At 46.4% G+C, this 20,559-nt stretch overlaps 2 protein-coding genes across 8 annotated transcripts in view; one reads left to right on the top strand and one right to left on the bottom strand.

The window, feature by feature from the left end:
* Positions 1-5,375: 5,375 nt before the first annotated feature.
* On the bottom strand, positions 5,376-18,178 carry MNDA (myeloid cell nuclear differentiation antigen). Its single transcript, XM_077886726.1, has 7 exons — positions 17,763-18,178; positions 12,654-12,936; positions 11,492-11,628; positions 10,827-11,003; positions 9,459-9,881; positions 7,607-7,795; positions 5,376-5,696 (listed from the first exon to the last, which is right to left on the bottom strand). Exons 2-7 carry the CDS (start codon positions 12,916-12,918, stop codon positions 5,562-5,564), a joined length of 1,326 nt encoding a protein of 441 aa, XP_077742852.1. The 5' UTR covers positions 12,919-12,936; positions 17,763-18,178; the 3' UTR covers positions 5,376-5,561.
* The window catches only part of LOC144307185 (olfactory receptor 6N2-like), a 25,936-nt gene continuing 22,872 nt past the window's right edge, over positions 17,496-20,559 (top strand). For 4 of the 7 annotated variants that reach the window (XR_013374116.1, XR_013374115.1, XR_013374113.1 and 1 more), the window contains exon 1: positions 17,496-18,327. The gene's annotated coding sequence lies outside the window, so the exon portion shown is untranslated. Of the gene's footprint in view, positions 18,328-18,454; positions 18,606-20,402 lie in introns of all 7 variants that reach the window. The other 3 variants (XM_077886728.1, XR_013374114.1, XR_013374112.1) reach the window with 3 other exon arrangements.

The raw sequence follows: 20,559 nt of genomic DNA, 5'->3' as shown, positions 1-20,559 counted from the left end.
CAAGACTTCTAATTCCGTGTGTTGGAGAAGAAAACTGAGCAAACGTTGGAGGGCTTGTCTTAACGTAACTCGAACCACACATTCACAATTGTTTCTGAAGTTTATTTGTGAAGAATATTGATCTTAGAAATTTTGTTTGCTCTCTCGATAAAAGAATAACAAATTTAAATACACCTTTAACCACTTAAGTGACCAAAGAAAATGAAAATAGCTAAATAAAAAGAAGAAAAAGAAAAAGAAAGGCTGCCTTGCAGAGCATTGAAATTGGAGACTGACTGCCACTGGAAGCCACAAACAACCCTTTTCATCATACCAAGTGTGCCCTGGGCTGAGTGGCCAACTCCTACTGTCCATTTCCAAAAAAATAGCTCTGTGTTGCAAAGAGTGGGAAAGACAGGTGCTGGTGGCCCCCCATGCGTCTCTTAATTCATCAGTCTCAGGGCTGTGTTTTTAGAGCCACAGCCTTGAGCGTGAATAAAGAGGACTTCTCAATGTCAGGGCTCTCGGAGCCAGCATGCTGCCAACAGAGAACCTGGGAGCAGACCGGCTCGCCTTCATCATCCTGTCTCCACAGTGGCCTGGGATCACATGAGTTCATCAGAATGCTTTATGAAGAGAAAGTTGCCTAATCTGTAGACGGAAGTGTGAGAGGCAGGGATGGAAAACAAGTCCAAGGAGCCCTGCTGGCCACCTCCTCAGACCAGAAATACTGAAGAGTGGTGTGAACTTGACATTACGCAGGGCAGTCACCTGTGTGTGAGTGGATTTTCCTTGTGCTTGACTTCTCATCAATGTCACCAATCTTCCAGAACCCAGGAAAGTGAAATCAGCGATAATAGATTTCTGTATGAAAGTAACAATACTAACAGTGGGATGCAGCCTGAAAGAGACTGTACAACTACTTGGAGTGACACGACAGGACAACAGGGAGCATGTGTGCTCATTACAGAGATAACTGTAGCACCAGATATAGAGAATTCATACCACGTGGGATTACGATGGCTTCAAATGTACTTCAGGACATCCATGCATTTTAGCGTTCTACTCCTTAAGTCTCTTTCTATCCCTACATATGGACTTGTAAGATGGTCATAAGATCTTAAACAAATAAAATAGGTTACGGAATATTGATGAATGTAGGATGCCACTTTCAGAAAAATTCTGTGTATCCACACGGTGAAAATCAGAAAGGACTCAGATGTATAAGTGGATGATGGAATTTCAGGTTAAGTTGCATTTTGTTTCAGTGATTCTGGTCTGGATTTAATCAGTTTTGGCTGAGATAAGTATGTATTAATTACACCACAAGAGAGTTTTAAAAAGGAGAAGGAAATAGAAGGAAAGATAAGAAATTGTATCTGATATGGTTTTGCCACTCTGGTTCCCCGTAATCCTCTCCCTCTTCTTGTGTAGAACAAAACGCTCTTCTTTCACACGAGGGGTCGTTGGTATTTCAATGACCTATTAGACTGGCCCTCATACTGGGGACATAGCAAGAGTCTGGCAAATCCAGGTGTCAGAACCGTATAATCGGAACTAATAAAATCATGTAATTATAAAAGGCAGCTTTCTCTATTTCATTACCAGGTATTGGTGTATGTATGTTTTTCCTTCTGCCTGGATTTTCCTAGACCCTTAGCCTCCTACCCTTTTCTTGGTACTTTAGTGTGTGTCTCTCTGTGTGTGGTTGGACATCCTTTGACCTCAATTTACATACTACTTCTTGCCTGGATTAGACGACTCTCATTTATGCTTCCTTGGACACTGTGGAATTCCTACCTTGGTACTCGCTGTTATTTTGTCAGGCTAGTGTATTTATTGAGAGTGTACTCTGAGGCAGGTCCTGAGCTAGTAACTTGGATAAAGTACTCTAAAAGACAGACGAGGCACTCCTACCCTTGAAGCTCATAGTGTGAGTGACATGACAAATAATAATTACAGTTGTCACAAGTGGTAGTAAAGGAAAAACCAAGACCCTATACTTCTTCTAGCCTAAGACAGGACCTAAGGGAGGATTTCCTAAGAGGAAGACATTAAATTGGGAACCAGAGGATGAAAAGGGTTGACCAAATTAGGTTTGTGAGAGTCCTTCAGTGGAAGGAAGTAGTGTCTTGAAGAAACTCTGAGTAGAATACAAAGGAAGACATTTGAGAAACTCCATCACGAGACAATGAGCCCACTGATGCGTTCACACGTATTCTTCTGGATGCTACAGATTTCTCTCCCTCCACCAGAAAGAGAAAAGACAGAAAACTTCCTGAGGTCGGAAATAATGTCAGACTCACCGAGTATCTCTTGTAAAAGAAAAACATTAAACTGCAGTTAATTCTTAACATATGCATTTGATTACATGACAATTAGAGTTATTTTTGTAGAAGATGAAATGAGATGACATTTTAAGGCTCAAACACAGTAATATGCATTAAAGAAAATGGAGCAAAGGAGAAACAGGAAGAAAATATCTTATTTAAAGTAAAATGCCCTTGTGAACATGTGATCACTAACTAGGTATCCAGATCTCTCTCTGCAAAAATCCCTACATGTCTTACCCCACCGAACTTCTCCACAGGGGTCTGGACCTGGAGATAGTCTTCAGAAATCTCATAAATCACTGTGTAGAAATATAATTTAGTGAAAATCTCTGGAAACTGAAATACAGAAAATTATAAGCTTGTGAAAGCCTAAGAGAATGAACTATTTTGGAAGATTTCAATGGCAAATGGTACTAGTTCAGATGATTTTAAAAAGTTGGTTAGTCCTGCCCCGTCATGCGGTGCCATGAGATAGTTGTCTCCCCTTTTTTGCTTTTTCCCAGAAAGAGTTTTGAAGGTATGAGGTAATTTGGACACTCTACCCATCAATGTTCATAGCTTTTGAGATTATTAGGAAAACCCAACAATTTCCTTTCTCTAAATATTTTATTCAAAATGAATAAAATAATAGCAGAAATATCCTCTTTTGGTCCTGATATACATTCATAGCTGAAGAGTTACATTAGACTTTCCTCATCCAGTAAACTTAAATGTGAGTCAGTAGAAACCACAGTCCCTTATATTAGATCCAAATGGAAAGGTGAGTCACCCAACCGCTTGTGCCTCCTGTCCTGTTCTCAGGGTGGCTGTGTGGGAGGAGACCTTGGGAGGAGCATCTGTCATCCCTTGTACTTGATTGTACCTCCTGGTTGGAGAAAGGTCTGCTATGAGCTCCTTGAGCTGTCAGTAATACGGGACATTCTCTTAGTTATTAACAGTGGGCAATCCTGGAAACAGAGGCACAGCATCATCATAAATATGTGAACCTTCCTAGGATATTTATAGATGAAATTTTCACCAGTTATCTTCTTGTCTATGCTCAGGATCCATCACTTCAGTGATTGAATTTCATTATTAGCTTTGCTTTTCTCAATTACACACAGAAAAACAAGTGAGTAATGAACTCCTAGGACCACAATAAAGTCTTCATATTCCCCAAGAGCACTGAGCTTGTGGAAGACTTGAGGATCTGATTAATACTTGTTTTTTCCCCATTAGAGATAATGAATGCACCCTGGTGAGCTGTAATGTCAAGATGCCAAGTGAACAGGATGAGTCAGGACTAGGTACTGTGGTGAGCTATTGTCTGAGCTACGAGGGTGAGGCCATGACTGGAAACGGTCCCTGCAAAACAGCTAAATGTGGAGATCGTCCAAGGTCATCTGAAGGAAGAAGAAACTGATTTGGTTCATTCAGACTAGTGACAGGGAAGAGAAGATGAAGTCTGAATTTGCAAACTGTTTTACTTCATCAAAGCACAAATAAGTCAGGGAAAATCCAGCAGGATCTGGCATGAGTCCTACAAAAGCTGTGGGTTTTCATGACTCTTTATCACAGACTTTAGTGCTGCTTCTGCTGATGCACTGAGCTGGTCGTGGGTAGAGAGGAACATTAGGGACCTCAGAGGGTCCAATAAAAAAGCCCTGCTCAATCAGGTTGAGGCTTGGCTCAAGCCTTGGGATGGATCTAGGGTTGTCCATGGTGTGAGGTTGACCCCTCACGTGCAGCCTCCCTGCTTCACCTTGTTGCCCAGGTTGGAACGATGTGTCTCTATTGTAGTAACATCTACCTTGCCAACACTGTGCTGCTCTCTTGCCCTTCTGCTGTGTTCAACCCCATAGAAACTAATGGGCCTCATTTGTTCCCCCCTAATAGGTACAACCCAGGATTCAGCCAGTAAATGAGGCCCCTTCTGCATAGCTCTCTTCTCTCTAGATTCCAGCTTTTTTAGGTGCCATGAAAACTGGTGTTTACTGCCATGGCCAGTGTGGCTGCCAAGCTCTGCTTTGACAACTGCACCACTGGTTGCAGTCAGGAAATCCTCTCAGTTAAGCCCGCAGGCAACTGTGGTACTTATCTCCTGAGTCTACTTTCTTTTTTTCTTTTAAATATTTATTTATTTGAAAGACAGAGAGAGAAAGAGAGAGAAAGCACAAGTGGGGTAGGGACAGAATCAAGCAGACTCCTCACTGAGTGTGGAACCTGATGCAATGTGGGGCTAGATCCCATGACCCATGGGATCACAACCTGAGCCCAAACTAAGAGTTGGACACAACCGATTGAGCCACCCAGGCACTCACCCAACCCCTGACCTGAGTCTGCTTTCTCTCAGGGATCTTATCTTTGGGCTGCTTGCTATTCAAAGCCTGAAACTGTCACCTCACGTTCTAGGATGGAGTCGTGGTATTGCTTCTGTGGGGAGGGTACTCTGTAATTCCCCAGAAAAAGTCAACTGGTCTATTTTAAATATTGATTTTAGGCATTTCATTTCCTTAGGTGATATTTACTGTCACTTAGAATAGATTTCATTCACTGTTTCATAACTTTTTGCTCCTTGCATGTCCCTCCTTGGGTCATATGGGTCTGGAGTCCACACATCTAAAATATGAGAATAGGAAAATACAGCGGAAGAGGTAATAATGTGATGTACCTTCAGATAGGGGGCTGGGACTAGATATTTCACAGCAGCTAAGGATAGGGAGGCTTCTGGAAAAAATTGTCCCCCCCTCCCCGTATAAATCCAATTCAAGCACCAATGGTGCTTCCTCCAGAGAAACCAAGGACAGGAACACTCCCCTTCAGAGGGATATAATAGCAGAAAGGAGGTTTTTCTTCTGGACCAAATAAACCTTTCCCCAGGGAACAGGACTCACTGATCTTCACATTGGCCGTGGGACCAACCTGCCTAACCTGAAGCGGACCCCAGTGAGGCCTTGTCCTCTGGAAGCCACAGTCAGGATTCAGACCCCCATGTTGGTGAGGTCCAGGGCGCCCCACCCTGTGTGCACAAATCCACCACCTGACCCAGCTCACTCCTGGATTAAAAGGACCGTATCTGGCACGTTGGCAGACGATGCCCTTTGAAAAAGGCAGTTTTATTTGTTTGCATCATAAATGTATAAGGTGCAAAATGTAATATGCTTAGAAAATACAGAAGAAGAAGTAAATTTCATAAAATAAAGAAATGTAATCTACAGCTCAGACATAAAAAGCCATTAATATGCTGCAGTATTTCTACGGCTTCTGTTTTTAAAAGAAATTCTCAGTTTTAACAATGTCACTGTTATAGGCCACGAATTGATTTGGAGGGGAGTTCATCATATCAAACTCCAGCTGAAAATCATAGCCGGCTGGTTCCTTCTTGGTTTTCCTCGTCTTGATGACCTTAAAGGAGGAGTGAGAAAGACACAATGAGATCCTCTGCTGCTTTTTCTCCTTCTACCACCGGTGTCCTTTCTCAGAGCTGCTCATTCTGTCTCCCATCTCCTGCCATGCACCCCCTCTGGTGAGCCCTGTCCCTCCTCACTACCTGGAGCCTAAAGGAGATATTTTCTGGAGCCCCCATGGGTCCATCTGAACAGCGTAAGAGCTCTACAGGAAGGTGGGACGGAACTGTGAAAGAAGGGGAGTCCTCACTGGAGCAGAAAGGGGACAGGAAGTCACAAAAGGTTAAGTATTTTTCCCAGTACAACTGCTCTGGATTTAAGGTAAAAGTCAGGGATTCTTGCTTCAGGAGATCTGAGAAGTGGCACTGACGTGCTGGTCCACGTCGGTTTACATGAATATATCAGTACTTCTAAATTAATTATTGGACTCAATTTAACATTAATTAGTGTACCAGGAACTCCACGGTGGACCTCTGTGACTGTGTGCATGTTCCTATGTCCTTAAGAAAGAGAGCCCAGTGCCACGTGGGCCAGAATGTGCGCTGCACTACAGTGTGGTACCTTTTGATCTAACATACAGTTGTCCAAGGTCCTGGGACCCCCTTGGTTGTTTTGTGTCTGGCGTTCGCACTGTTGACCCTCTTCCTCGTTAATCTCATTCTTCGTGCTTATTATACACATTTTCCATTTTACTTCTGACACCTGTGCTCACTTCTTTCATTCTTGTGTGGTGTGTTTCACCTTGGGCCACTCTCAAGGACTGGTTTTTCCCCAAAGCTTCACCCTTATGTGTCTGATCTGCCCACGGAGCATGCCCCAGAATCTGACTCTGGAGCCCACGCACCTGGGCCAGCATAGGAATGTCAGTTCCAGCAAATACAGGTCTTTCAAAAATAATGATAATCAATATCTCTATCAATGAAGTGGGAATAATGATGTATCTTCATCATTGTCTCGGTTCCCAGCACACAGTAAGCGCTCAGCTATGTGTTTTCTTATTAGTATAAATATACATGTTATAATGTTATTATTTCTCCGAGGCAATATCGTTCCCAGCCACGACTTTAAGAATTATCCCCTAACCTGACAAATGCTGCTGCTGCTTGCTACCCCAGTCTCCAAACCTGGCATCTTTCCAGATAGTTACTAGAATACTTTTTGCTAAGATGTCAAAGTAGTCAAGCATTCTTCTACATAAAATCTTTCCATTTTTTAAGTGGTTACTTATTTTCACGATGAATTTTCCATTTCCACTTATTTCTGACAAAAGAAATACACCATCAGGCCCTGACTCCTCTGTTTTTACTCTCTGGACCCATCTTCCCACTGTCTCCACACCTATGGCATTTCAGGTGTAGAGAAATCATGTTGTTTCACCCTTTAGAGGATACGCATACATCATTTCCTTTGCCTAGAGTTCTTTCCAATGTCTCCTTTGCTAAGAAAAAGAGTCACCAGGGCAGATTTCTTTCCGTTTTCGTGTTGGACAGTTAGCTAATGTCAGGGACTTAGCTAGAGTTAGAGATTTTGACCCTTGGAGGACCAGTCAAGCTACATCCCCAACGTCAGGCAAGCGGTGACTGCTGAAGCCAGGGTTCTAATCAGGTCTGTCCTATACAAAGCCCTGCTCTCAACCATTATGAGAAGTTGCCTTCCTTCATTCCTAATTTCTTCAAATATTTCCTTATATAGCACAAGTATCATATCCTTTTGAAATCCACATGAATGTCATTTTTTTTTCATAGCCTCTTAAAAACCCTCCACCTAAAAGTGAATGCAAGGCAAGGTTGTGTTCTCCTCCCACCTGCTGGACTCTATGGATAAGAAAACGGGGACCTGGTGCTCTCAGGACCTAAACAAAATTATTTGCATCCTTGGCAAACTACCGTTCCTCTATCCAGTTCCCACCTGGATGAAGCTGTGAGTTCCACAGGTCAGTTTCAGCTTCTGGTCAATGGTTTTCAGTTGGAAGTAGAAGAGTCGGAGTTTATCTCCTTCCTTGCACGGGATGTTGTGCCATCTTCCGGTGCCCAAGACCTCCATCGCTCCTGTATTATCCTGTATTGTGTAGATCGTCGTCTTCCTATTCACTTTTATCTGTCACAGAAATTTAACATTCAGTTTCTTTTTCTTTTTAATAGAAAAATAGCTTTATTTATTGATTTGACAGAGAGAGAGAGAGAGAGCGAGCAAGAGAGAGAGCAAGCATGGGAAGCAGCAGACGGAAGGAGAGGGAGAAGCAGACCCCTCACTGATCAGAAAGCCTGATGCGGGGTTGATCTGAGGACCCTGAGGTCATGACCTGAGCTGAAGGCTGATGCTTGACTGACTGAGCCCCCCAGGTGTCCCTGACATTCAGTTCCTGAAGACCTCGTAGTGACCTTCATATGTATGAGGAAGCCCCTGGTGGCACAGTAACCGCAAGGCGTAAAAAAGCAATTATAGGCACAGAGACACATACAACTTGGGTAAGGTCTTCGCAGAGAACTTGCCCTTTACTATCCTGCTTTTGTATTTTCTTCCCCTTCTTTGTTCTAGACATTTTCTACCTGGCAATCCTACAACAATGAGTTTTCTTCCTATTTTCTACTGCTTCCCCACAAGGGAAGCTTCGGTTCCTTAAAACGACTGGAATCAGAGGAATTGGGGAGCTCTGGTGGACTCTCTTAGCTCTTGCCCTCATGCAGAAAGGAATGGACCTGGCCACAACTATTCATTCAGGCCATTATAAAGATTCTATATAACAAGTAAGCTTCCAGGAGCTCACTAATTCTTTATTCCACCTTCTCCTTTTACCCGCTCTTCTCCAAATCTTATCTCCACTGGGATCCTGCAGTTCACAATCCATGGAGTCTTACTTTCTTAAGTTATAACCCATCGATTCTATAAATGCATTTCTTACCACGTGGTCTCTTAAAGACAGTGTAAGAAAGTAATGGAAGTAAATTAAGGGGCTCTCCTGGAAGACAAGCCCATGGGGTCATGAAGCGTATAGGATCACATGAGATCATATGAGCTACCAGGGGAGTTCATGGCAGTTTGTAGATTCTGGGGAGAATTGAATGCATCATACTAACGAGGACCCTGAATTTGGACATGACGTATCAGTAAAACTCTCCATGCCATCCCTCCCTCCTTTTGGGGATATAATGGAATTCGATCGCCATGTCTTCCAAATATCATGCAATACGAAACCTTAGTCTCCAGTAAACTGTTCATAAATGACATATTAAATAAATAGGTGAAAAGAGGCAGCCTTGAATGATTTTGTCAGTTGTGTCCACGTTGAAGGCATTCACCTTCAGGAGAATACAAGCCAATATAGTTTCTACTCTGAATATGTGTCACAACCAGAATTAATCTTTGTTAGGGCAATCTAGTATTGAAAATATATGCGTTTTTTTTTTAAACGTGTATACAGTCGTGGAGGAGCACAGAGCTACAATTACGAACATGCGCACGCTGATTTATACCCTGTGCTGTCTTTGCTCACAGAGGCTGAATGAAAATAATCATTACTGGGGAAATGACAAGGCTCTAGTGACTCTTTTTCAAAGAACTTGCATGAAGGTGTCTTGGGTGGAAGCCCTGAGTCCCCAGTCCTGCGTCCTGCTGGGCAGCACACCCGACCACCTACCTGTTGTCAAGGGAGAGGGCTCGGAGCCGGGCTCCACCCCCGGTCAGTACACAGAGCAGCACAAGGGCTAACACTCCCGTTCAGGTGTGGATGGAGAAAATGAAAACGATTTTAAGGGATTACCTGAGTTAACGGAAATAATCCATACACAAATGTTCCCGATGCTTGCTTGTAAAGGTTATCAATCTTGGGGGTTTCATTTGCTCTTTTGGTGATGCTGTTTGGGACCGCAATCACTTGGAAAGGATCAGCCTCGTACACGCATGAGGTTTTGTTTATCTCGAGGATTCCCTTGCATTCGAAGTAGTCCGAGATGGTAAGGATATTCTCCTTGGTGAACTTCTCCTTCAGGTTGCTGTTTAAGACCTTCACTTGGAAAAACTGACTGGAGGTGGCCACGGTAGCGTGAAACATTCTGCTTCTCCCCTCCTCTGGGCACTCGTACTCGAAGGGCTCCGTTGCCTTCAGAACCAGGACTGTCAGGGGGTCCTTCTGAAGGACACGTCCTCTCGCGGCGCCTTGATGTTGGCCCTGCACCATCTGGTTCTGTGGGGGACAGAAGCAGGGAAACAGACCTAGGGGATGAATACCGGTCACTTTCTCATGTGTGAAACCTCAGTGATAACATTGGGACCAAGAGGGGCCCCCACGGGTATGTGGAGCTGGAGCCAGGCTGCAGAGGAATCGCCTCACAAAAGGGAAAAGCTAAGGGGCTGGTAGCTCGGCAGCAAGTGTCAGGTAGTGGGCGGTGGCGTGGAGTCCAGACCCTGCATTTCAACAGAAGGGCCCGTCCCTCTGCCCTCAGAAGAATGAAAGCATGGTCCCCAGCAAGAGCGGCACAGAACTGGGGACGACGAGAGCCCTGCCCTAAGGAACAGATTCAAATCTTTTATTCGACTATATCCTCCTCCCGTTTAGTCTTAAAAGATTAAAGAGAAGAAAGAGCGAGTGAAGAACGCTGACAGCCCTGAAGGTGAGGAGTGGCGCCCACGCGAGCCTCAGAGATCACAGTTTTCGGTGTGTCCGGGGTCATGTTGAGGATCCAACCCATGTCACCTCTGCTCAGGAAACAGTTGTGACAAGTAGTGAGAAGGGCACGCGGTGGCTCCAAGTCCCCTAGTCTACTTGGCTCAGGACAGGAGTTGTGGCTAGAACCACGTACCCACAGCATTTCTCGAATCCTGCCATGAAGAGGAAGCCCCCTTGTCTGCGCAGGAAGTATGGAGGGAGGGATGGGTGTTGGGCCCAGAGAACTTGGAGCCAAACCATTTGCCCCCCACAGACTAGAAATACTTGGACTGGTCTGGCCCGGGGCCGGGACACACGGCGACCACCACTGTCCTCTGTGTGGCGGTGGCTTCTCTTCATGTGACCGGTTGACCCACAACAAGGGAAGCACTTGGGCCCAAGCGAGTTGGTGTGCCCACGATGGACAGCAGTGGCTGTTGGTGGGTTGACGGGAGCCCGGCAAGGAGAACGGGGCGGGGGTACCTCGGGGAAGGCCGCGGCCCAGGGCGTCGACGATGAGGTGTGGGGCTGCGGAAGCAAGCCCATAAAGCCCGTGGCTGCGGACGGGTTGGCTCCTGAATGGCAGGTGGGCTGAGTCGGCGGCCCGAACCCCTTATTCTTTTTTGTCGAAGCCAGTTCTTTGGTGGCCGTGTTTCTTTTCTGAAAGCAATGTAATTTTCCTGTTAGCAGTCACCTGTGCTAAATGAAACACAACATAGTTCCATTATTTTGTGGTAGGTTCTTCTCATATGGCACGTGATGTCCTTAGAAACCCCAGGATGCCCCCGCCTGTCACCTCCAGAGACAGGCAGGGGTCAGAGCGGGCAGAGATGACACCTAAAGCACACACAGCCCCCCGGGGGGAAGGGGACATCTCTAGACGACAGGCGATCGAGGTCGCGACGGTGCACGAGCCGTGCTCCCCACTGACCGGGAGCCCATCCTAGAAGGGCCACGAGGTCAGCACGTCTCCGCCGCAGGGGCCTGGACGGCATTTCTGGGCGCCTCCCTCTTCGCCCGGCACCAGGCCCGTGACCCATGATGCCTCAATTTGGCAAATCCGCACCGTTAGGATATTAGGAAGCAGCAAGGGCCTCGGCAAAGCTCCTTTCTTGACACCTGGTGCCCACTGTCCCTCCTCAACTTACCTGAGTCTTCCTGGTCCCCTCGGCTCCCCCACGCGGCACCGCGCTGCCTGCGGTCGGGGCGTGTGGAGCAGGGCCCGCTCCTTCCCGCGGCCTCTTTCTCCTTGGAGTTTCTTCTGTTGCTTTGGTTTTCTTCGCAGCTGATACACAGACAAGGAGGACACGATGAAGCCAGAGATGGAGCGGTTTCCAAGCTAAGTCCCCTGGGCCCCTGCCGGGGATCTAGGTGCGCCCCTGCCCCCTGCCCTGCTGTGCCCAGGCCCCCGGCCCCGGCCCCGACCCCACAGCACCGCAGGCTGGGGCGAGCGCGGCCGGCTCCTCAGCGGCTCCTGTTCTCCCTTCCCATGCAGTGAGCGTGGGCTCCCAGGTGCCCCAACCCCACCCTCTCCCAGCCCTGTTCTCCCATCGTTTTCTTAAAAAAAAAAAAAGAAATCCAAGGTTTTCATGATACTGACTGCTTGCTCATGTTCTTCAAAAGATCCCTTAAAATTACAGAAACCAACGAAAGGAAATACGCTACAGATTGTGACAAAATGGTGCCATTGGCCTTTGGACTTTTTTTTTTTTTAAGTTTATTTTAGTATGCTGAGTCCCCCTCTCTGAGAGGCAGGCCTTATGGTAAGTTGTTATACCTTTGTTGCTAGAGAGGAAGTGATCACGTGGCAAACAGTGTTAGTAGAACAGGTACATTCATTGGTTTCATGCAATTATTTTAAAATAAGTGATTATTTTGTGATTTTTCCTTTTTTGTAAAGATTTTATTTATTTATTCATGAGAGACAGAGATAGAGAGAGAGAGAGGCAGAGACACAGGCAGAGGGAGAAGCAGGCTCCATGCAGGGAGCCCGATGTGGGACTTGATCCCGGGTCTCCAGGATCACGCCCTGGGCAGAAGGCGGCGCTAAACCGCCGCGCCACCTGGGCTGCCCCCTTGTGATTTTTCTAAGGCATCACCCCACATGCACCCTCCAGCATAGGTCCGTCCCTCTCACAGGAAAGGGGATGCCCCAGGCTGCCAGCCTGTTGGCCTTGGCAGCCCCTGACCTCCTGGCTGCGGAGCCGTGCCCTGGTAAAGGGGTACACCAGCCGCCACCAAGTGCTCTTGTACTCAGTTTGGGGAGGGGGGTCAAGGTGGAACAGATGGGTGTGGGATCTTCCTTATTACCTTTTACCTTCTCATTTCTAAGTTGTTTGACAATGTCCGTAAGTGATGGCATTTCCTTGAACAGGTCTATTAGCTTGTTCACGCAGGCAACCCCTGGGAACTTCTTTTCCATCAGGTCGGCAATCTTGACCTTGTTATATTCTTCTTGCATGTTTGCGGTCAGTCCCAAATCGCGGGCCAGTACGGACTTGACTATGCTAAACTGGTAGTCATTGATGGGCTCCAGTCCTTTCAGCAGAATAATCTTCTTGTACTCACCCTCCATCTCCACGTGTGGCTGAACCTGGGAGAGAAAAATACCGCAGGGCGTTAGACTTTCATCCGCAAGAGGTAAAAGCCTGGTTGTGTCTACGTCAGTGAGTGGCCCATGCCGGGCTGTCATCCTCGAGTGTGTGTGACAAAGAAGAACTGAATTTCCAGGTGTCACTGTGGAAAATGGGTTGAGAACTATATTGGGACTCATATACATGGCTTGAGCTATATTTGGGACTTCTACGAAATTCTCTCCTTTTAATAATGACAGTTGAGTTGGGTTGCAATGGGTGTGGCGGCAGGAAGTGTGGAAGGAGGCAGTTGTCGCCCTGCGTGGCATGTGGGCTACAGGGCATCGGAGTACCCGCCCCCCCTCCCATCCCGTGTTGGGACTGCGTCTCTCCTTGGATGCCCACCTGCTGGCTCCTGACTGGGCCGCCCGCTCTGGCTGAAGGGGCCGCGTGCAGAGTGGGCTGCAGCCTCTCACCCCCTGCAACTGTCCTCCCACCACGCCGGGTCCTCGGCCCCGCACAGCTGGCTCCTCCCGAGTCAGCCCATCATGCATCCTCTCTTCCTGGGGCTCAGCTCAGCCCACGTTCTCGAGGCCTCTGGCCCCTCGACCTCCCGTGGGACATCTATCTGCTCTCTCCCGCAGAATCACAGCACTGGTTGGCCAGGACTATTTCATTGTTGCCTAAATTTCCTCCTTTCAGGCTAATTTCTCTCCTCACTTCTCTCTCCATAAACTGCACTTCTAGTGTTTTTGAAACCCTTTGGTATTTCCCTGCTTTCCTTAGGAAGTATTCCTTGATATCAAGCCTGGCTTGGAGGTCTTGAATAATGTCTCTTTCTTTTCCTTTTTTAAAAGATTTTATTTATTTATAAATATTCATGAGATACACAGAGAGAGAGGCAGAGACATAGGCAGAGGGAGAAGCAGGGTCTCGATCCCAGGACCCTGGGATCACAACCTGAGCTGAAGGCAGACATTCAACTGCTGAGCCACCCAGGCACCCAGAATAATGTCTTTTTCTGACTTCTCCCCTTTTCTATTTTTCATATTTAAGCTCCAGATGCATACATAGCATCCTGCTATTTCAGGCTGTCTACATGGAATGTACTTCTTACCTTTTTTCTAAATGGTAAATCTAGAGAATACATGGTGTTCATGAAACTAGTATAACCTAACTTCAAATTCTAGCAAATTAGGTGAACGTGCAGACGTGTTCAGCCTGAATCCAATCATATTCTTATGTCAGATATTTTCACATAATCCTAAACTCTGAATGTAATTCTACTTATGAAAACCATTATTTGTGAAAAATGCCTTTTTTGTAATTTCTTTTCTCTGATACCTTTCCTCAACACATGACTCTGTAAGTGGAAGATGGTGGTTAACAGCTTAGACTTTGGAGTTCGGAGGACTTAGCTCCTAGAATATGATCATGTGGTGATTTGTAAGATGAGATTGAAAACTGTCCCACCAGAAGACAGAATGGATTCAGAAATAGAAGATAGAAAGTGCATGTCAGACATGTCAGGGCAGGTCAAAGTGTCCATGCCCACATGCTGTTTGCTGTTAAAAGAGTGAAATATAAAATGAAAGACAGAAAATATTTAAAGAAAGAATGAGATACACTTCCTAGAATAAAATAACAGGAACATCCTCAGAGGGACTGGCCAACAGAGTGAAGGAAAAACCCACATCAGGACATAATGTAGAGAAACTGAGAAATACCCAAAACAGCAAGAAAAATTTAATTTCCAGAGGAAAAGAGAAGATCACTTACAAAGTTTCAAAATCAGATTTTCAACAGCAAAAATGGCAGGGAGTACCTTTATATAGTATCTCACCCAAATTCCATGTCTGCACTTTTGAAATCTCTCAAAAAACGTGAAAGCAAAAGTTGTGTGGGTGCGCGTGACTGCACATTGTACAAGTGTGTCAATTTGGTGACAAAATTTATTAGAAAAATATGTGATGTGAGATCTCAGGAGCCTACATAGAATTTTTTTTTTTTTTTTTTAAATTCCATCTTAGTGCAAGTGCTCCTGGGTCTTGTTGATGTGGTTTTGAGTAGAGTTGTTGAGGCCTGGAGCCCAGAGCCAAGAAAAAATTCTAGAGACATCTTTGGTGCAAAAAAGGTGGTTTTACTAAAGCAAGGGGACAGGACCCTTGGGCAGAAAGAGCTGCTGCTCCGGGGTTGTGAGGGGTGACTGATTGTATAGTTTGGGGTGAGAGGAAGTAAAGCTCAAGGAAGTTCCAAAAGGATTTTCATATAGTAAAGAAGATGCACAGGATCCTGGAGGCCTAGCCACTGCCAAGCCAAGGTTGATCTTCCCTCTAGCAATGCATTATCATGAAGACAGCTGGGAGCTTCCAGGAGGAACGTTACCTCTGCCTGCCTCAGTTATTTGTCAGTGGGCTGCAGGTTATAAGGATGTTTAATTTTATCTACGTCGCCTTCTGCCTTTGTTTCCCACATCATTGCTACAGGACTATGGATGCCTGTGAAGCCAAGAGTCAGGACTCAGATCTTACTTATATGGACTTAGATGAACTATATAAGACACAAGATGTGGTGTGTGCATCAGACAGCCTTTTTTTAATTTTAATTTTAATTTTTTTAATAATAAATTTATTTTTTATTGGTGTTCAATTTGCCAACATACGGAATAACACCCAGTGCTCATCCCGTCAAGTGCCCCCCTCAGTGCCCGTCACCCACTCACCCCCACCCCCCGCCCTCCTCCCCTTCCACCACCCCTAGTTCGTTTCCCAGAGTTAGGAGTCTTCCATGTTCCAGACAGCCTTTCCTAATTCACTCACGTTCCGAATTTCAAAACATATGTGAACCCAAAGTTTTCAGAGAAGTGTTGTCAACATGAAGGAAAAATAATTTTGAGACCAGAATTTTGTGGCTAGTTCCGATGGCATTGAAAGGCAATGGGCGACGGATCAAGCCCTGATCTTGACCAGCACAGAAAGGAGAAGATTGGCGACCCAGAGACACCGACCCAGCAGTGCTTTGGAAATAGTATTCTCCAAGAAAATAAATGAGGTCGGGGAAAACAAAACAAAACAAAACGAAAAAGCTGCAGATTAAAAAGTAAGTGAGGGATCCCTGGGTGGCGCAGCGGTTTGGCGCCTGCCTTTGGCCCAGGGCGCCATCCTGGAGACCCGGGATCGAATCCCACGTGGGGCTCCCGGTGCATGGAGCCTGCTTCTCCCTCTGCCTGTGTCTCTGCCTCTCTCTCTCTCTCTCTCTCTCTCTCTCTCTGTGACTATCATAAATAAATAAAAAATTAAAAAAAAAATAGTAAGTGAGAACAAGACTTTGATTGCCTCTTTCAATATCTTAAAAATAAATAAAGCCCTAACTGAAGAGAAACAGGAAGTAGATCAACACAGCGGGGCGGACTGGGGAGAAGGAGGATGTGTGTTCACTGGGTACTTGCCAGTTAAGAGGCGTTAGAGACACGAATCCAAAACTATTGGAGAAGAAGAAAGCGCAGAATAAACACTACAGATAAGTGTTATAAATTAGTCAAAATACAGCATTTCACCCAGTGTACAAAAGTCATAAACCTACTAAAAGGCAACATTTCAAAACTGGATTTAAAAAAAGAAAAACTACACATGTGTCATTGATAAAAAGTAATTAAAAGTCTAAAAAAAAATAGTTCCAAGAAGTTGTACGTAGAAATGCTAAGCACAGTAGTGTTTCTGTGTCAGTGTAGCTTTAAATAGACCCTAAGACAAAGGTTTTAATCAGAACTGGAGTTTCACTGCAGGATGATAGAAAGTTTATATTCCAGAAGGATGGAACAGTTTTAATCCTATTATGTATTATGAGCTTATATATTTATATTATGGATAGTGTTATGCAGCATGCTTCTCTCTACCTATATTCATATATATAATATATGTTAACAATTGAGAGAACTACTAGGAAAAATGGACAAAATCACGATGACTGTTTGATTCTAGCTTGTCAGTTACTGAACAAAGCAAGAAAAGCAGCAGAAAATACTTAGAAAAGTTGACCAACACTGTGTTAGGCTTGGATGAAAAGCTTGATCTAACCCTTAGGAAGTCCTGAAACTAATATTTAAAACATTATACTACACGAAGTGTCTGGGTACCAAGCTCTATGGAGAGACTGAAGTAATCCCAAAATGTGGCTACAGATTTGTCTCCAACCATGTCTTTCCTACAGACTCCCCCGCGGTGTGCAGTGAAGAAGGGGAGCAGCAGGCCTGTCGGGACCTCAAGTGACCCCCGCCTCGTGGGCCGAGTGGGGCCACAGCACCTGGGAGAGGGGAGGGCCCGTGTGCTGTGCCGGGGGCCCAGGAGCCTGAGCTGCTGCTGCTGGGGGGGGGGGGGGGCTGTGCTCCTGTCCTGTGACCCTGGTATAATACCATAGAATAGGGTTTTGTGTCCAGATGTGTTTTCTTATTTAACATCATTGCATAATACTTTTTTTTCTGACACCGTCCTGTCCCCTCCCCGGGCTCCCAACACAGGCAGCACGTTTCCTGGGCTCCCTCCAGGCAGGAAAGCCAAGGCCCGCTTCTAACTATCAGCTCGCATCATAAACACCTGCAGAGTGAATTTTAAAATCTGCGAGAGTCACAGGTGGACGTTATTGCCCCACGTAGTGGAAGGATTAGAATGAAGGCACCGAGGTGCCCACCTTGCAGAATCCAGGGGATGCCCCCCCTGCACCCTCCCCCCACAAGGACTGGAGAGCTGCCCGCTTCCGGTGATCCAGGGATCCTGTGATCCTGGGATCCTGGGATCCCGGGATCCCCTGAGGACCCTCATCTCCTGCGCAGCTCTCCGGCTGGACCTACCTCGCTGAAGGTTCTCCCCAGAAGCTCAGATCTTGAGGTCTTCTTCAGAAGGGTGCCGATCAGTATCCGTGTGGTTCCAGGAGGCAGACAAATCAGGGCAGCTCTCAGGAACTGGGCTGCGGCCACTGCAATCTCCGGGAAGCGAAGAATCTACTTCCCGAGATAAGAAAATGGCCTCGCAGAGTAACGAGTGACGGGGCCAGGCCGGGCGGGCCCAGCCCCAGAGGCCCCAGGAGCTCCTCTGAGACTCCTCCCACCCAGGTCTGTAGCTTTCTGTTTCCCTCGTGCGAGGAGCACAGCAGCTCTCTCTTAAACATCTTAGTCACCGTGAGTTCGAGCTAAATAATCATTTGTTTCATTTTTTTTTTTTTTTCAAACATCTGAATGCACTTGGGGCGTTAGACCTTCCCGAGGCAGCAGCTTCACTGCGGGGCAGCCGCCTCCAGGGCCCCTTAAGCGAGGCCACGAAGGAGGAGTGAGTCACCAACCGCGACATCCTCCTTTCCTGTTCACAGAGAGAGCGACCCGGGCTGTCACTGGGAGATGCTGGGGCAATTTTTCACGGGTAAGCACAATCGGCTAATCAGCTCGTAATGAACCCTGCAAATTCTGGTAGAGCAAGGAAGCTTCTAGAAGAGTTGAGGGCCTGCTAAATACTTTGTCTACAAAGCTTTTTTTTCTATATTGTACAGTGGGTGCAATTTGGAGAATTGTCACCCCGAGATGTCAAATAAAGGGAAGCAGTCGGCACGTGGCATGGTGGCCACCCGCTGGCTGACTTGCAGGAAAGAAGGGGCCCGCATGCGAAAGGTGGAGAAAACTGATGGGATTCACTGGAACCAGGTTTGTGGCTTTGAACTCTGGGCTTGAAAAACCCCTAAATGTGCAGGAAGGAGACCAGAGAAACCCAGGAGGGTCTGGCCGGTGCCCTGACTCTTTACTGCAGACTTTCGTGCAGTTTAGGTGGACGCATTGAGCTCTGCTAGCATGAAGAGGGGAAGGACTGGAGGGAGGCCAGAGGGAGGAGACCCAGGACAGGGCTATCAGGCTTCAGGCTGTTTCCTTTTCCCTGTGGAGGAAACTAGCTCCTGTGGAGTGATGCCCTCTGTCGTCTCTCCAGCAGAAGACACACACACTACAGCCCCAAACACAGGGAAGTGGGAACGATGCTCCTCTGTCCCTATGATGTAGTTTTGGAAGGTTGGCGAGGTCTGGAGCCGATGGCCAGGAAAGAATTCTTGAGAAGTCTTTGGTGCAATAAAGGTGATTTTACCAACGCACGGGGGGACGGACCACGGGCAGAAAGAGCTGCTGCCCGGGGGTTGTGAGGGATGGAGGATTATGTATTTGGGAGTACGGGGGAGCTAAGGGAAAAAGGGGGTGTCCAAAAGGACTTTGATAAGCTCAAGACCGTCAGGACGCTGGAGGCCCTGCCATTGTCAAGCTAGAGTGGTTTTTCCCTCTAGCAAGGTGTCAACATTAAGATAATCGGGAGCTTCCCCCAGGACCGGGGTATTCTTCCCATCGCAGGTCCTTGTCCATAGGCTACAGATCCTAAAGAAATTTATCTCTGTTTACATTGACTCCTGCCTCAGTTTCCACATCACTCGTGGACGGGAGAGTGATGTTAAGGCTCCAGGAAATGGAGTTACGGGTCTCTGAGGTTTAGCCTGTGGATAAGAAAGCTTTTTCTTTGTAAATCACTGAGACATTGGCAAACTGAGGGAGACTCCTGTCTTGCCGGACTGTGATCTCTATTAATTAACGGTTTGGGTTTTTTCCTCCCGTTAGTTTTAGGGCAGCCAGAAGTGCCTGAGGAATGTCACACTTGGCCAAAGGCCGGACGGGGCAGGGTGGGTACGTGTGGGTGTATCAGCTTTGCTTCGTCCTTGGCTTCCCTTCCTCTCTCTCATCACCTACGTGCATTTAGAATTTTAAAAAGTGGACCAAAGAAATGAAAAACGACTATGCCTTTGCCCTGACTCCTGGTCAGTGGTCCAACAATCGGTGACTTGGGCCATTGTAGAGACACGCAGGGATTCACCAGGACCTCAACCTACTACAACGATGAGGGAGCAGAAGGTGAGCAGAGGACAAGGCACCAGCGGACAGCCCGAAACCCTGATGCCCCAGGTGGGACCTGCCTGAGGTCCTCGGGCACTCCTGGCTGCCCTAAAGATACCTTACGGAGATCACGGTCCTGCGAGACGTGCATCTCCCTCCGTTTACCAACACCTTAGTAATTTACAAGAATTAAAAGCATTTTTATCAATAACCTTGCTTCCAGAAGGAAATGTAGATACAATTAAATGTCCCGGTCACCTGTAGCCCAGGGGCAGAGACTTGAAGGGGCAGAGGGTCACGTTCCTTCGAGCAGCTCCCAACTGTCTTTTTTTTTTTTTTTTTTCATGTGGGTTATATGTTTTAATCCGTACAATAATACAAATTTTAGGGTTTATAATACTTATTTTGCTTAAAGCAGATTTAGTTAACTCATCATATGTTAACCCACATGGATTTATTTTTTTAATTTAAATTTTAGTTAGTGAACATACAGTTTAATATTGGTTTCTTGGGTAGAATTCGGGGATTCCTCACTTGTATACAACCCCAGTGCTCATTTTAACTATGTGTTAATAGGAGTCGTATGTGGAATTGAAGAAAGGAAACCTATGAATGTATGGGAAGAGGGAAAGAAAACAATGAAAGAGGGAAACAAGCCATAACAGGCTCTTTAATGACCGAGAACTGCGGGTTGATAGAGGGAGACGGTTGGTGAATGGCCGGATGGATTAAG

The sequence above is a fragment of the Canis aureus genome, chromosome 38 (assembly GCF_053574225.1).
Source record: "Canis aureus isolate CA01 chromosome 38, VMU_Caureus_v.1.0, whole genome shotgun sequence".
NCBI classification, from domain to species: Eukaryota; Metazoa; Chordata; class Mammalia; order Carnivora; family Canidae; genus Canis; species Canis aureus.
This window is presented reverse-complemented; position numbering and strand designations above follow the sequence as displayed.

Coding starts and splice junctions, on each gene's coding strand:
- MNDA (XM_077886726.1), bottom strand. CDS start 12,918: ATGGAGGGTGAGTACAAGAAGATTATTCTGCTGAAAGGACTGGAGCCC. Junction 9,882..10,826: donor GGGCCGCGGCCTTCCCCGAG/GTACCCCCGCCC, acceptor TGTCCCCCACAG/AACCAGATGGTGCAGGGCCA. Junction 7,796..9,458: donor GATTATTTCCGTTAACTCAG/GTAATCCCTTAA, acceptor TTTCTGTGACAG/ATAAAAGTGAATAGGAAGAC.